The sequence below is a fragment of the Macaca nemestrina genome, chromosome 12 (genome assembly GCF_043159975.1).
Source record: "Macaca nemestrina isolate mMacNem1 chromosome 12, mMacNem.hap1, whole genome shotgun sequence".
In the NCBI taxonomy this organism is placed as follows: domain Eukaryota; kingdom Metazoa; phylum Chordata; class Mammalia; order Primates; family Cercopithecidae; genus Macaca; species Macaca nemestrina.
In genome coordinates, this window is record NC_092136.1 from 96,247,415 (window position 1) to 96,259,821 (window position 12,407).

At 35.9% G+C, this 12,407-nt stretch overlaps 1 protein-coding gene across 5 annotated transcripts in view; it reads right to left on the reverse strand.

Annotated features, from left to right (window-relative positions):
- Positions 1-3,822: 3,822 nt before the first annotated feature.
- LOC105484310 (coiled-coil domain containing 82) overlaps positions 3,823-12,407 on the reverse strand; it is a 30,676-nt gene continuing 22,091 nt past the window's right edge. For all 5 annotated transcript variants that reach the window (XM_011745810.2, XM_011745812.2, XM_071075495.1 and 2 more), the window contains exons 8-9: positions 10,382-10,564; positions 3,823-4,757 (exon numbers count right to left, since the gene is read on the reverse strand). In XM_011745810.2, coding sequence (XP_011744112.1) covers positions 4,692-4,757; positions 10,382-10,564 — 249 coding nt within the window. In that variant the 3' untranslated portion in view covers positions 3,823-4,691. The remainder of the gene's footprint in view (positions 4,758-10,381; positions 10,565-12,407) is intronic.

Here is a 12,407-nt window from a genome sequence, read left to right on the forward strand (position 1 = left end):
TTTTCTAATTCTGTGAAGAATGTTAATGGTAGTTTAATGGGAATAGCACTGAATCTATAAGTTACTTTGGGCAGTATGGCCATTTTCACGATATTGATTCTTTCTACCCATGAGCATGGATTCCATTTGTGTCCTCTGATTTCTTTGAGCAGTAGTTTGTAGTTCTCCTTGAAGAGGTCTTTCACTTCCCTTGTTAGCCGTATTCCTAGGTATTTTATTCTTTGTGTAGCAATTGTGAATGGGAGTTCATTCATGATTTGGCTCTCTGCTTGCCTGTTGTTGGTGTATAGGAATGCCAGCAATCTTTGCACTTTTATTTTGTATTCTGAGACTTTGCTTAAGTTGCTTATCAGCTTAAGAAGCTTTGGGGCTGAGACAGTGGGGTTTTCTAGACATAGAATCATGTCATCTGCAAACAAAGATAATTTGACTTCCTTTCTTCCTATTTGAATACTCTTTATTTCTTTCTCTTGTCTGATTGCCCTGGCCAGAACTTCCAATACTATATTGAACAGGAGTGGTGAACTCTAGATGGATTAAAGACTTAAATGTAAAATCCCAAACTATAAAAACCCTAGAAGAAAATCTAGGCAATACTATTCAGGACACAGGCACGGGCAAAGAGTTCATGATGAAAACACCAAAAGCAATTGCAAAAAAGCAAAACTTGAAAAATGGGATCTAATTAACTAAAGAGCTTCTGCATAGCAAAATAAACTGTCATCAGAGTAAGCAGACGACCTACAGAATGGGAGAAAATTTTTGCAATCTATCCATCTGACAAAGGTCTAATAACCAGAGTCTACAAGGAACATAAACAAATTTATAAGAATAAAACAAACAACCCTATTAAAAAGTGGGCAAAGGACATGAACAGACACTCCTCAAAAGAAGACATTTATGCAGCCAACAAACATACAAAAAAACCCAACATCGCTGATCATTAGAGAAATGCAGATCCAGACCACAATGAGATACTATCTCATGCCAATCAGAATGGCTATTACGTAAAAGCAAACAAACAAACAAACAAACAAAAAACCCCAAAACAAAAATGACAGATGCTGGTGAGGTTGTGGAGAAAAAATGAATGCTTTTTTAATTTTTGGTGTAAATTAGTTCAATCATTGTGGAAGACAGTATGGTGACTCCTCAAAGACCTAGAGGCAGAAATACCATTTGACCCAGCAATCCCATAACTGGGTATATACCCAAAGGAATAGAAATCATTCTGTTATAAAGATATGTGCACATGTATGTTCACTGCAGCACTATTCCCAATAACAAAGACATGGAATCAACCTAAATGTCCATCAATGATAGACTGGATAAAGAAAATGTGGTACACATACACCAGGGAATACTATGCAGCCATAAAAAGAAATGAGATCATGGCCTTTTCAGGGACATGGATGGAGTTGGAAGCCATTTCCCTCAGCAAACTAATGCAGGAATAGAAAACCAAACATCACACCATCTCACTTATAAGTGGGAGCTGAATGATGAGAACATATGGACACATGGTGGGGAACAACACACACTGGAGCCTGTTGGTGGTTGGGTTGGGGAATGGGGGGCATTAGGAAGAATAGCTAATGGATGCTGGGCTTAAAACCTAGGTGATGAGATGATCTGTGCAGCAAACCACCATGGCACACGTTTACCTATGTAACAAACCTACACATCCTACACATGTACCCCGGAAGTTAAAATAAAAGTTGAAGAAGACTGACTTCAACCTTAATCACTAGTCTGGCTGCCTCAATAGCAAGTATGAAAGGAGTTATGGGGGAGCCAAACTATCTTCAAAGTAACTCAAAGCTGCTCAAAGACTGCAGTTTAATTATCCCTCAGTGAACACTCTGGAGTCTAAGTAAGCCCTGTAATACCTCCTAGGAATGAGTACTATGTAGATCTACTCATCTGAGTATGAGCAGACAAGTCAGGAAATACGGCCAATTGCATCCAACCGCCTGTACAATAGACATTTCTTTTCCCTTGTGTTTTCTGGTCTTATGGTTTTGTTCCCTGTCTTCATAACCCTAAAGCTTCTGTATAGCTCTGTGATTTTTTTCTAGAATTTCTTCCCTTTTACTTGTCCATTTCTGTCTTCCTCATCATCTCTGCTATCAATAGCTACCTAAAACTAAAGCACCTAACGCTGTAGTAATAAATGGCCAAATCTAAAAAGTTTATAGTCATGTGAAATGATATGTGAAATAAGTGAGCTTAAAAACTGTTTTTGTAATTAGCTGGGTGTGGTGGTGCACGCCTGTAGTCCCAGCTACTCGGGACGCTGAAGCAGGGGAATCAGTTAACCATGGGAGGTGGAGGTTGCAGTGAGATCGCGCCACTGCATTCCAGCCTAGCGGCAGAGTGAGGCTACGTCACAAAAAAACAAAAACAAAAACAAAAAACTGTTTTTGTGTTGTTATTGAATCAATGATATTGATGGTGATGATGATGATAATGATAAAATAATATGTCCTAATACCTGTAAAGGTTAATTCTATTTTTCAACATTTCCATTTTCTTATGAACTACTTGCTTTTTACCCCCTAATACATGTTAATTCTCACTTCCTAACAGCCTTTTTGCCTTTCTTTTGATGTTACCACAACCTAAAAGCCTCTTGTATTTTCCAGATTCCTACAAAGTAGCATGCTTGGTTGCAGTGACCTTAGACATCAGACAAACTACCTATAAGCATTTTATGATCAACAGGGAGCTGTTCCAATAGGAAAAGTGCTTCAAGCCAGCAAGATAGTTGATCCAGATAAGTCCTTGGAATTATTAGTACCTTAATTTACAAATTAACTGCATGCTGTTAAAAGTAAGAGATGTATTTTAAGATTACTCTTCAGTCATCTCAAGCTTGTTTGTAATGTCCCATATGATAACTGATGCTTCTAGGTAATTGGAGATACTTTAGAAATCATTTTTTTTTTTCATTTCTTCTGGCCTTCCTTTTTATAAATCATTTGTGATCTTTTACCATTCCTCCTTGACTATCACTTCTAACTCTGCCTTGCTTTTTTTAGGGGACACTGTCCCTTCATCTTCACCTTTCAATAACGGCTTTATTTTTACTCCCTGGAATTTAGTTAAGAATTATTTTCTCATATGCCAGGGAAATATGAATAAGAATACAGATATGTAGGGATGTAGGGCAGGCACGGTGGCTCATGCCTGTAATCACATCACTCTGAGAAGCTGAGGTGGGTGGATCACCTGATGTCAGGAGTTCAAGACCAGCCTGGACAACATGGTGAAACCCCATCTCTACTAAAAAATACAAAATTAGCCAGGTGTAGTGACGCATGCCTGTAATCTCAGCTACTCAGGAGGCTGAGGTGGGAGAATCACTTGAACCCAGGAGGCACAGGTTGCAGTGAGTAGAGATCATGCCATTGCACGCCAGCCTGGGTGAAACTCCATCTAAAAAAAAAAAAAAAAAAAAATACAGATATGTGAAATTTCCATTTCACAATGTTTGAAAGAGGTATGCACTCCTCATTAAACATTAAACATCAGCATCAGTACTTTCACCACATTGTGAGTTTTTTCCACCCCATTTGTTTACAATAATAATATGGATAATTTCAGGAAATGAATTGTAGAAAATATTAACTAATTTCCATATATGAGCTTAACGTAGCTTTTTATGGATACGTACATTACGGTCCATGCTATGAGTCACAAAATAGATGAATCCAAGTTCAACCAACACTTCCATTAAGAAAAAAGTATCTAAAGTTCCACAGTAGAATAGATCCTACTAGAACATCACTTTTAAGAATTAAAAATACAGAACAGACAGGGTTCATTTGTTCACTCTGCAACCATTTTACTTTATTACTTTATGGGAAAATTTAGATGTGCAAAGCAATGCAGATACCAAAATATGCTTTCCAAGTGCTTCTGGCTGAGTTTGTCTCTTTTAGCAGTTCTGACCCTAAGATATATACTTATATGGAAAAAGCTATGGATAAAAATAAATAAAATACATCTTAATCATCCACATATAGACAAAATTGAATAAAAAAGTAAGAACATTACAAAGCATGAAAATGTATATAAAATTATTCCTGAATGTGAGGGCTGAAAGACTCTGGAGGCCTAAAATCTATTTGAAAGAGAAACTTTCAAGAAAAGGAAAAAAGCATTCCTCTACTTCGAATAGATATGCTATGATCTGATTCTGAAGCAAGGGGATTGAACTGAATGATATATTGACGTTTCTTCCATGGTCCACTGATTTAGATGATAGCAGTAAAAAATATATCAGTGAAAATCATTTAATACTGTAAAAGGACAGGAATTCAGTAAAACTACATGTAGATATTAGTCTAAATACATTTTTAAAATACAACATATTTTGACTGAACTGACAGGATATGAACAGCTCATTCACTTGACAGTCATCTGTTATAAAGCCATTATTATGTAACTTTAAAATATATTTATAGACTTAAAAATTAAGATAATGCTTTTATGTACATCAGATAAAAGTTTAGAGTGTAGAGTGCCATTTCACAGGAATTAAGATAATTATGTTTTAAACAAAATATTTTTCCACGAAGATATAGATAAAATGTATAAATATGTCACATGATACAGAAAAACAAGAATCATGATCTTCACATTTACAGGAATTTAAAAAATCTTCTCTGATGGAAATGTGTTACAATTCAGTCAAACTTCTCTCCTTGAAAGTAATCCGCAGAATTGAGATATTCTTCAAGTTGACCATATTTCTGCATATACAATAGAAAAGCTAGTTATTTTACTCAAAGCAATGAAGATAAACTGGGCCTTTGCAAACTACAGACACAATTAAGATAAGTTCATTTCACGGTAATCATGAACAAAAATCTTTTTATGATAAACAGGAACTTAATTTCAAATAAGCATTTCTAACTCACAGAAAGCACTAGAAAGAGATCAAAGTGAATATTATTAATTTTGTAACTGTGCTTTAAATTATAATTTTTCTTTCTTTTTTTTTTTTTTTTGGAGACAGAGTCTCGCTCTGTCACCCAGGCTGGAGTGCAGTGGCCGGATCTCAGCTCACTGCAAGCTCGGTCTCCTGGGTTTACACCATTCTCCTGCCTCAGCCTCCCGAGTAGCCAGGACTACAGGCGCCCGCCACCTTGCCCAGCTAGTTTTTTTGTATTTTTTAGTAGAGACAGGGTTTCACCGTGTTAGCCAGGATGGTCTCGATCTCCTGACCTCGTGATCCGCCCGTCTCGGCCTCCCAAAGTGCTGGGATTACAGGCTTGAGCCACCGCGCCCGGCCATAATTTTTCTATTATTATGCTTAGAGTAGAAATGTAGTAACCTCAATAACTTAATAAAAAGTTTGTTGAACATACATATCAAAGGCTCTGCTAATGACTGTCTGGGTACAATATTTAAAAAAAATACTTTCCCTGCCCCTAAGGAGAATAGAGTTCAGTAGTAATACACCAATAATAATCAGTAGTAAGTGCCAAAAAAGGTACAGACACTGTCATGAGAGTTGAGAAGAGAGGTCATGGTTAGTTGAGGTAAGCAGCAAAGAGTGGCGTTTAAATTGTCCTGGAAAAAGAGATTTGGTAGGCAAAGAGTTGGTGGCAAGAGTCTTCAGTAAGAGACAATAGTCCATCCAAGTGACACGACAAGAAAACATGGGATTTGACTACAACCTAGGTATTTTTAGGAGAACAGAGAGAGCTATGACTGAACCAAAGAGACTGAGTTCAGAGAATAAAAATTATAAAATACTGGTTAAAGAATTGAACAATCATTTGACAGGAAATGGAAAGTTGCTAAAGGTTTTGGAGCGGGGGACTGAACTGATCTAAGGTGTATTTTAAGAAAATTGGTAAAACATTCATTCTAGAATAGTTCAGCAACTAGTTATGGGTGTGTGACAACAATTTAGGTCATGAGGGCTCAAATTTGAGTGATAGCAATGAAGATGAAGAGTTAAGAACAGAGTAGAACAAGTTAAGAGAGGAGTCAAGAATGATTTAGAGATTTCAAAGTTGACAGAGTAGAATAATGGCAGAGTTATTTTGCAGGCTGTTTGTGGGAGGGAAGGAGATACATGATTTCAGTTTCAGACATATAGAGTTCAAAGTATTTACTTCAGTGAGGGGATTAATGACATACTAGTTTCTTGACTCTGTTTATGAACTCTGTTTCTATCTTCAGTGAAATGAGAGAGGATCCTGGTGACCCTGACTTTTGTGGTGATAGGGACCTACAGAAGGGAATGTGAGAAGTGCATTTTCATTCTAGACATTGAAGGCCATGAAACTCTTTTTTACAACCCTATGATATCTCACTGGATCTCCTTCTAAGGAAAGATGAAAGCACATTAACAGAAGGGGAAATATCTTAGGGACTACTTAGGAATTTTCTTCGACCTAGTACTTAGGTAGCTTTTATTAGATACAAGTAAAGTACTCTAGGATTAGAAACCTATACTTTAAAAGTTTGACTGTTTTTATGCTTTTCATATTACCTTTCTTCATATCCTCTTTATTATTTATTAAATTACTTTTGGAAAATTAAAAATTAAAAAAAAAATTATTTTAAGAGGCAGGGCCTCACTATCTTGCTCAGGCTGGCCTTGAACTCCTGGGTTCAGGCGATTCTACCACCTCAGCCTCCCAAGTAGCTGCGACTACAGCTGTGTACCACCACACACACCTAGGACAATTAAAATCTATCTCAGCTATACTAAGATTGGAGGAAGGAAACCCTTTCCTTGCTTTCATTGCAAGTAACAGCTAAGATTAATCGATCACTTACTAATTGCTAGGTCCTATACTAAATGCTTAAAATGTGTTACACATCTAATCTCCACAATCAAAACCCTAATTATTATTACTGCTTTAGTTCCTACTTTACAGATGAGAAAACTTAGGCTTAGAGAAATAAAAGAGTTTGCTCCCAAATTCTACTGCTAGTAAGGCAAAGTAAATACTTAAGCCTATACTTCTAAGCAGTATAGTATAGTATATGCTGTTTCTGAGATTTAAATGGTGTGACTAGGACGCAGCTGTGGCAAGAAAAAAATAAATAAAAACTTGAAAAGGAAAGTGAAACTCACAGACATTGCAGTTAGTATTACTCTGCCATCCTCTCCACCTAAAGATGCTGCTCTCATAATTCTTTACTAAAAATTTGGAGGGTTTTAATACTGAAGACTACTTATTTTAATAGTGAAGAAACTACTCTCTTACAACACCTGATGAACCTACTGACGAAAACAGTTGGAACTGTGGAAATGAAGTGTGGGAAAGAGGTCAGAATATAAGAGAAGTTTGGAATCTTCTACTCAGAAGTAGCAACTAGAACTCAGAAGGGAATTGATTTGCCAAGGAAACTTTGAAAGGATGAGGACAGAATTCAGTGTTAACAGGTACTTTTTAGCAGTGATTCTCAAACTTTTATTTACTTAAGAATCACCAATGCTAAAAATACTGGATGTTTAACATCCACAAGGATTGTCATTCAATATATCTGGGATGAGGCTAGGGGATTATACATTTTTCAAAAACTTCTAGGTGATTCTGACATATGTAGTTTAGAGCCATGTTTTGAGAAACATCAGTTTAAGGGGTGGGGAAAAAAAGGGCAAGGGAAAAAGTGAAAAAGGAAGGGAAAGAGAAGAAATGAGAAGCGTTTAAGGAAGGCAAGGGATATCTAATTACAATTTTAAATTATGTATATGACAATATTTATCAATACATTTAAAATTTACTTTACATACAACTGTCACTTGTAACAGTTTTACATACAGTATTTACAGTAGGAATGGGCCCTTGATACTTCTATCGACATGCTTTCTTTACTACCTGGTGTTCATGCGTCCACCAGCCAATCCCAACAATCCTATCTTCAACTTTCCAGGAAATCCCATCATCATATACACTTTCTTCTTAATGAATAAATATTCACTGGAATTTTGCCAGTATCATATTAGAGTATGTTATTGAACTCTTCTTTAGAATAAGACATAACTATGTTTATCAAATATTTTCATTTTATTATAATTTTCCTATTATTTGTCCTTTTCTTAAACTCAAGTTGCTCCTACACCCCTTTAGTATCATTACATTAAAAACAGATCACCCTAGTTCAACCTTTAGAAGGAAGAACAAAAAGAATGGAGTCAGTCTAGTTGGCATGTCTTTGGGAAGACATGCTGAGACATCCTGAGATAATTAAAGTAAAATGGCTGAAGAAGCAGGTAAGGGAAAAAGTAAGGTGTGGAATACAAGCTGGAGGCAGAAAGACAGGAACAAATAGTACGTGTAAGGCAAAAAAAGGGGTTGACATAATTGGGAAATATGAGCAGAAAGTGCCATGGAGATGGGATTCAAATAACACTGAGCCCCAGGCATTCTAAAGGGTTAGAATAACTGTGACTACCAGACTGCAGCTAAAGGCAGCACACATCACAAAGCACATGCAGTGCTATCACTCAAAGGCGCACAGTGAGAGGGACAGACAGAGTGAGGATGGGAAATGTCAGAGCACTTGACAAATTTTGAAATTTCATCACAGCACAAAAAGCTGCAAATGGGTTTATATTGGCTATAAACTTCTGTGGTTTCTAGGAAATCTTTTGAGAAAACCTAGGAAAAAATTTTTTAAGTGGAGAAATCTCAAATAAAATGAAGGTCTTTGGTATTTTCATGTGGAAAAAATGTGCATATTGTCCTAGACATGCACAATCTTGAAATATTATTTCAATGCCTAATGTTATTCAATATTATTTCAATGCTAAATGTTATTCTTTATGTGTAACATGACACTTGGTTTTCTTGAAAAGAAAGCCTAAGCTCCTTTCTTTTCCTAAGAAAAGAAAGCCAAGTGTTATATTATGCATAAAGAATAATGTTTTTTAAAATTCCAGGTCCTTCTGGTGTCCTAAACCTTGTTAAGCTTTTTCTAGGATACATGATTTGGAAATGCTTTTTTCTTCAAGAAGTTTAACGTTCTTCCCCACATATGATACTATTATATAACATATACAGTATATGCACAGTGATTTTTCTGTACCTAGTATCCAATTCTTTATAACTGTGCTATCCCAATAGGTTTTGCAATTCCACTAGAGGATTGGCAACACTTAAAGGCATCAATAAAAGCATTTAAGAATTTAATGTCATCTAGGAAAATGAAGACGGAAAGTTACTGAGCAAGTGATTGCTCTCTGCTAAGGCAAATGAAAAAGTATGGATAAGGGGAGAGAAACATTTGGAGTAGGAAAAGTAGAAGCAAAGTAAATGGCAAAAAGCTGAAGAGAGTAAAATGAGAGAAAGAAGACTTAAGGATCAAGATGTGGGAGGCAGGCAAGATCACTGGGTGGTGGTTTGTGGTGGGAGAATAATTGTCAAAGGGAAACCAATAATAATGTCATTCTCTAGACTGGGAGACCTCCACTAAACATGACATGTGCTAAAAAAGTTTCTTTCCCTCTGCCTAAGCTCTCTTGCCTTATTTTTTATACTCCTCTTTTACAAATTTCCCTATGATATAATCCAGGCAATGGATCTCAAGTCAGGCTTTTTTCTTTTCTTTTAAAGATTAAATGTTGATAAGAGTTGCCTGAAAATCTACTATTTGTTCTCTCTTATACATTCATGTAACTAGACTTGTTTTAGAAGACTGCAGTTGTATTAGCATTCTTTCCATATACCATAAACAATCCTAAAAGCTCTGTGAGCAGACCAGAGCTTATGAGCTGCCAGCAGATCTTCGGGAATCCAGTGCACTCTTCAAAACCCCTACTTTACTCCTTATATCAAATTTAGTGATCAATAGGATATGGGGGAATCAAAATCAGTGCCATGGCCTGAAACCTCTGCATTCCCCTCGACCTTCAGTTAGTGCTCACTGCTCAGTCCCACGTCCTCAAGAAGAGGATGTGGGTGGTATTAGAACTGGCAGCCGAGATCCTTTCCTCAGACTGGCACCAGGTGCTTCTTCACTCTCAGGTCACAAGAACTGTTCTAAAGAATAGGAAGCAGACAAGCAGAGGTCAGTCCTATACTCTGTCAAAAAAAATAAATCAGGGGACTTAATATATATGTAAGCAATACATACATGAAAGCGAAAGGACAGAGGTCCTTCAATAAAGGACAGTATTAATGCTTATTAAAATTTATCTGATGGGCCAAGTGAATCCTTAGAACATCAGGGCATCTATTCAGAAGGACAATGATAAGCATGAAAGGAATGAGTGGAAGAAGAGAAAATACAAAGGAGAGAAGAAAGAGATTACCTTAAATGTCACTATCTTCTAATCATTTGTTTCCTTTTGCTTATCACAATTAGGCTTCAGAATCTACATGATGAGATTGTCATATATTCACCTTACCTCCTCAATCCAGCCTCTTTCTTTTGACTGCTTGAAAATTCTTTCCACTGTTTCTTTAACTTGTTCATCTTTAACTTCTGTCTTTGCAATAGAGCAACATTCCTGGTATAGTTTGAATTTAAAATGTTTCAGTTTATGATAAATTCTGGTACGGTTGGCACAAATTCTGCCAACAGTGAACACCTAAATCAAGAAATAAAGATTATTATCTGACAAATGAAGTGAATAAAATGGTAATGAATATATATCCTTTCTTGATTTTGAATTTTCTTTAGTAGTAGAATCAAATGCATTGTTAACTTTAAATGTTTACACAATTATTCCTTTACCTTCTCTTACTTATACCACTAGTCAAACACTGAGCACCTGAGAGGTTTCAAATATTGGGCTAGGCACTAGAGATATATAAATAAAATACTTATTACCTGTATTAGGGACATTACAGTTTTGAGAGAAAGACAAATGTTACAAAACAACAGGAAAAATGCTATGTCCAAGATGCTATCAAAATGCTAGCGAGGAAGGGCACTTCGCCCAATCCAGAGAGCAGAAAAGTCCCCAAGCGGATCAAGCTTGAACTAAATCTTGAAAACAGAAGAGTTTTCCAAGTTTGGAAAAAAAAGAGAAATGGCTTTAATGTAAGGCAGAAGGATGGGCAAAGTAAAAAAAAAAAAAAAAAAAAAAAAAGGCATGAAAAGTATTGTAAGTCCATATTTACGAAGTTAAAAATGCCTGGATTATAATAATTTTCTAGGTATAAGCAACATGTAAAACTGAAACAAACTCTTACACCAAAATTAAGTATTGGCATTGTTTTACTACTTTTCTTCTCCCCTGCCCCAAAAAATGATGTAAAGTAAAAAAATAACTGTGTTTAGGCATACTAGTTGCTTTACTTAAGGTGTTATATATGAATAAGACATTAATATTTTGCTGTCAGCCAGCTATAAGAATTTTAATTCCTACGTTTATATGGCCTTCTATAATTCTATGATTAAAACTCTTTTTTATGAAATCAAACCACCAGAACCTTTCTCTTTCAGAATGTTTTGAACGTTTCAAGTTTGTTATGCAAACCTATAGCTAAAATAGGAAGACAGTCTTACTGCACTGACCAAATTATTTATATATGTGTATATATAAAAATATATATAAAGAGCAAAACTCCATCTCGGGAGGAAAGTATATAATATATAAAATACATGTTATATCTAATATATAACATACATAAAATATATTATATATAAAATATAATATATATAAAACATATTATATATTATATATAAATAATTTGGTCAGTGCAGTGACCAAAATATATTTTTTATATATAAAATATATGTAATAATATATAATATATAGCATATATATGTGTTATATATATATATTTTTTTTTTCCCCCCAAGATGGAGTTTCGCTCTTTCACCCAGGCTGGAGTGCAGTGGCGCAAGCTTGGCTCACTGCAACCTCTGCATTCCGGTTTCCGTGCCTCAGCCTCCTGAGTAGCTGGGATTATAGGCACCTATTACCATACCCAGCTAATTTTTTTTGTATTTTTAATAGAGATGGGGTTTCACTATGTTGGCCATGGTCTCGAACTCCTGACCTCATGATCTGCCTGCCTCGGCCTCCCGAAGTGTTGGCATTATAGGCGTGAGCCACCACGCCTGGTCAATATATTTTTACCTACATTATTTTACCCACTGTAGAAAATGCATCAGAAAGGGCTCCAAACATGATGATGTGGTCAATCTTACTCTCATGGAGTAATCTAAGGAAAGAGTAAACTTCTTGCTGACTTATGTATTTGTGTCTGTACCTAAGTTCACTAATGGGTTATGCTTTCATGAGTACAAGTGGTATAGTTTTAATATTTATCTGTGTAACTTGTGTTCTGACAGAAAAATACACTTGTTTCCTGAAGCCACACTGCAAGGAAACATACAAGTGATGATAGATAAAACAGGAGTATGTTTCCAAAAATGAACAGAAGTTATATCACAACGATTGGCAACAATCCGGTTTAATG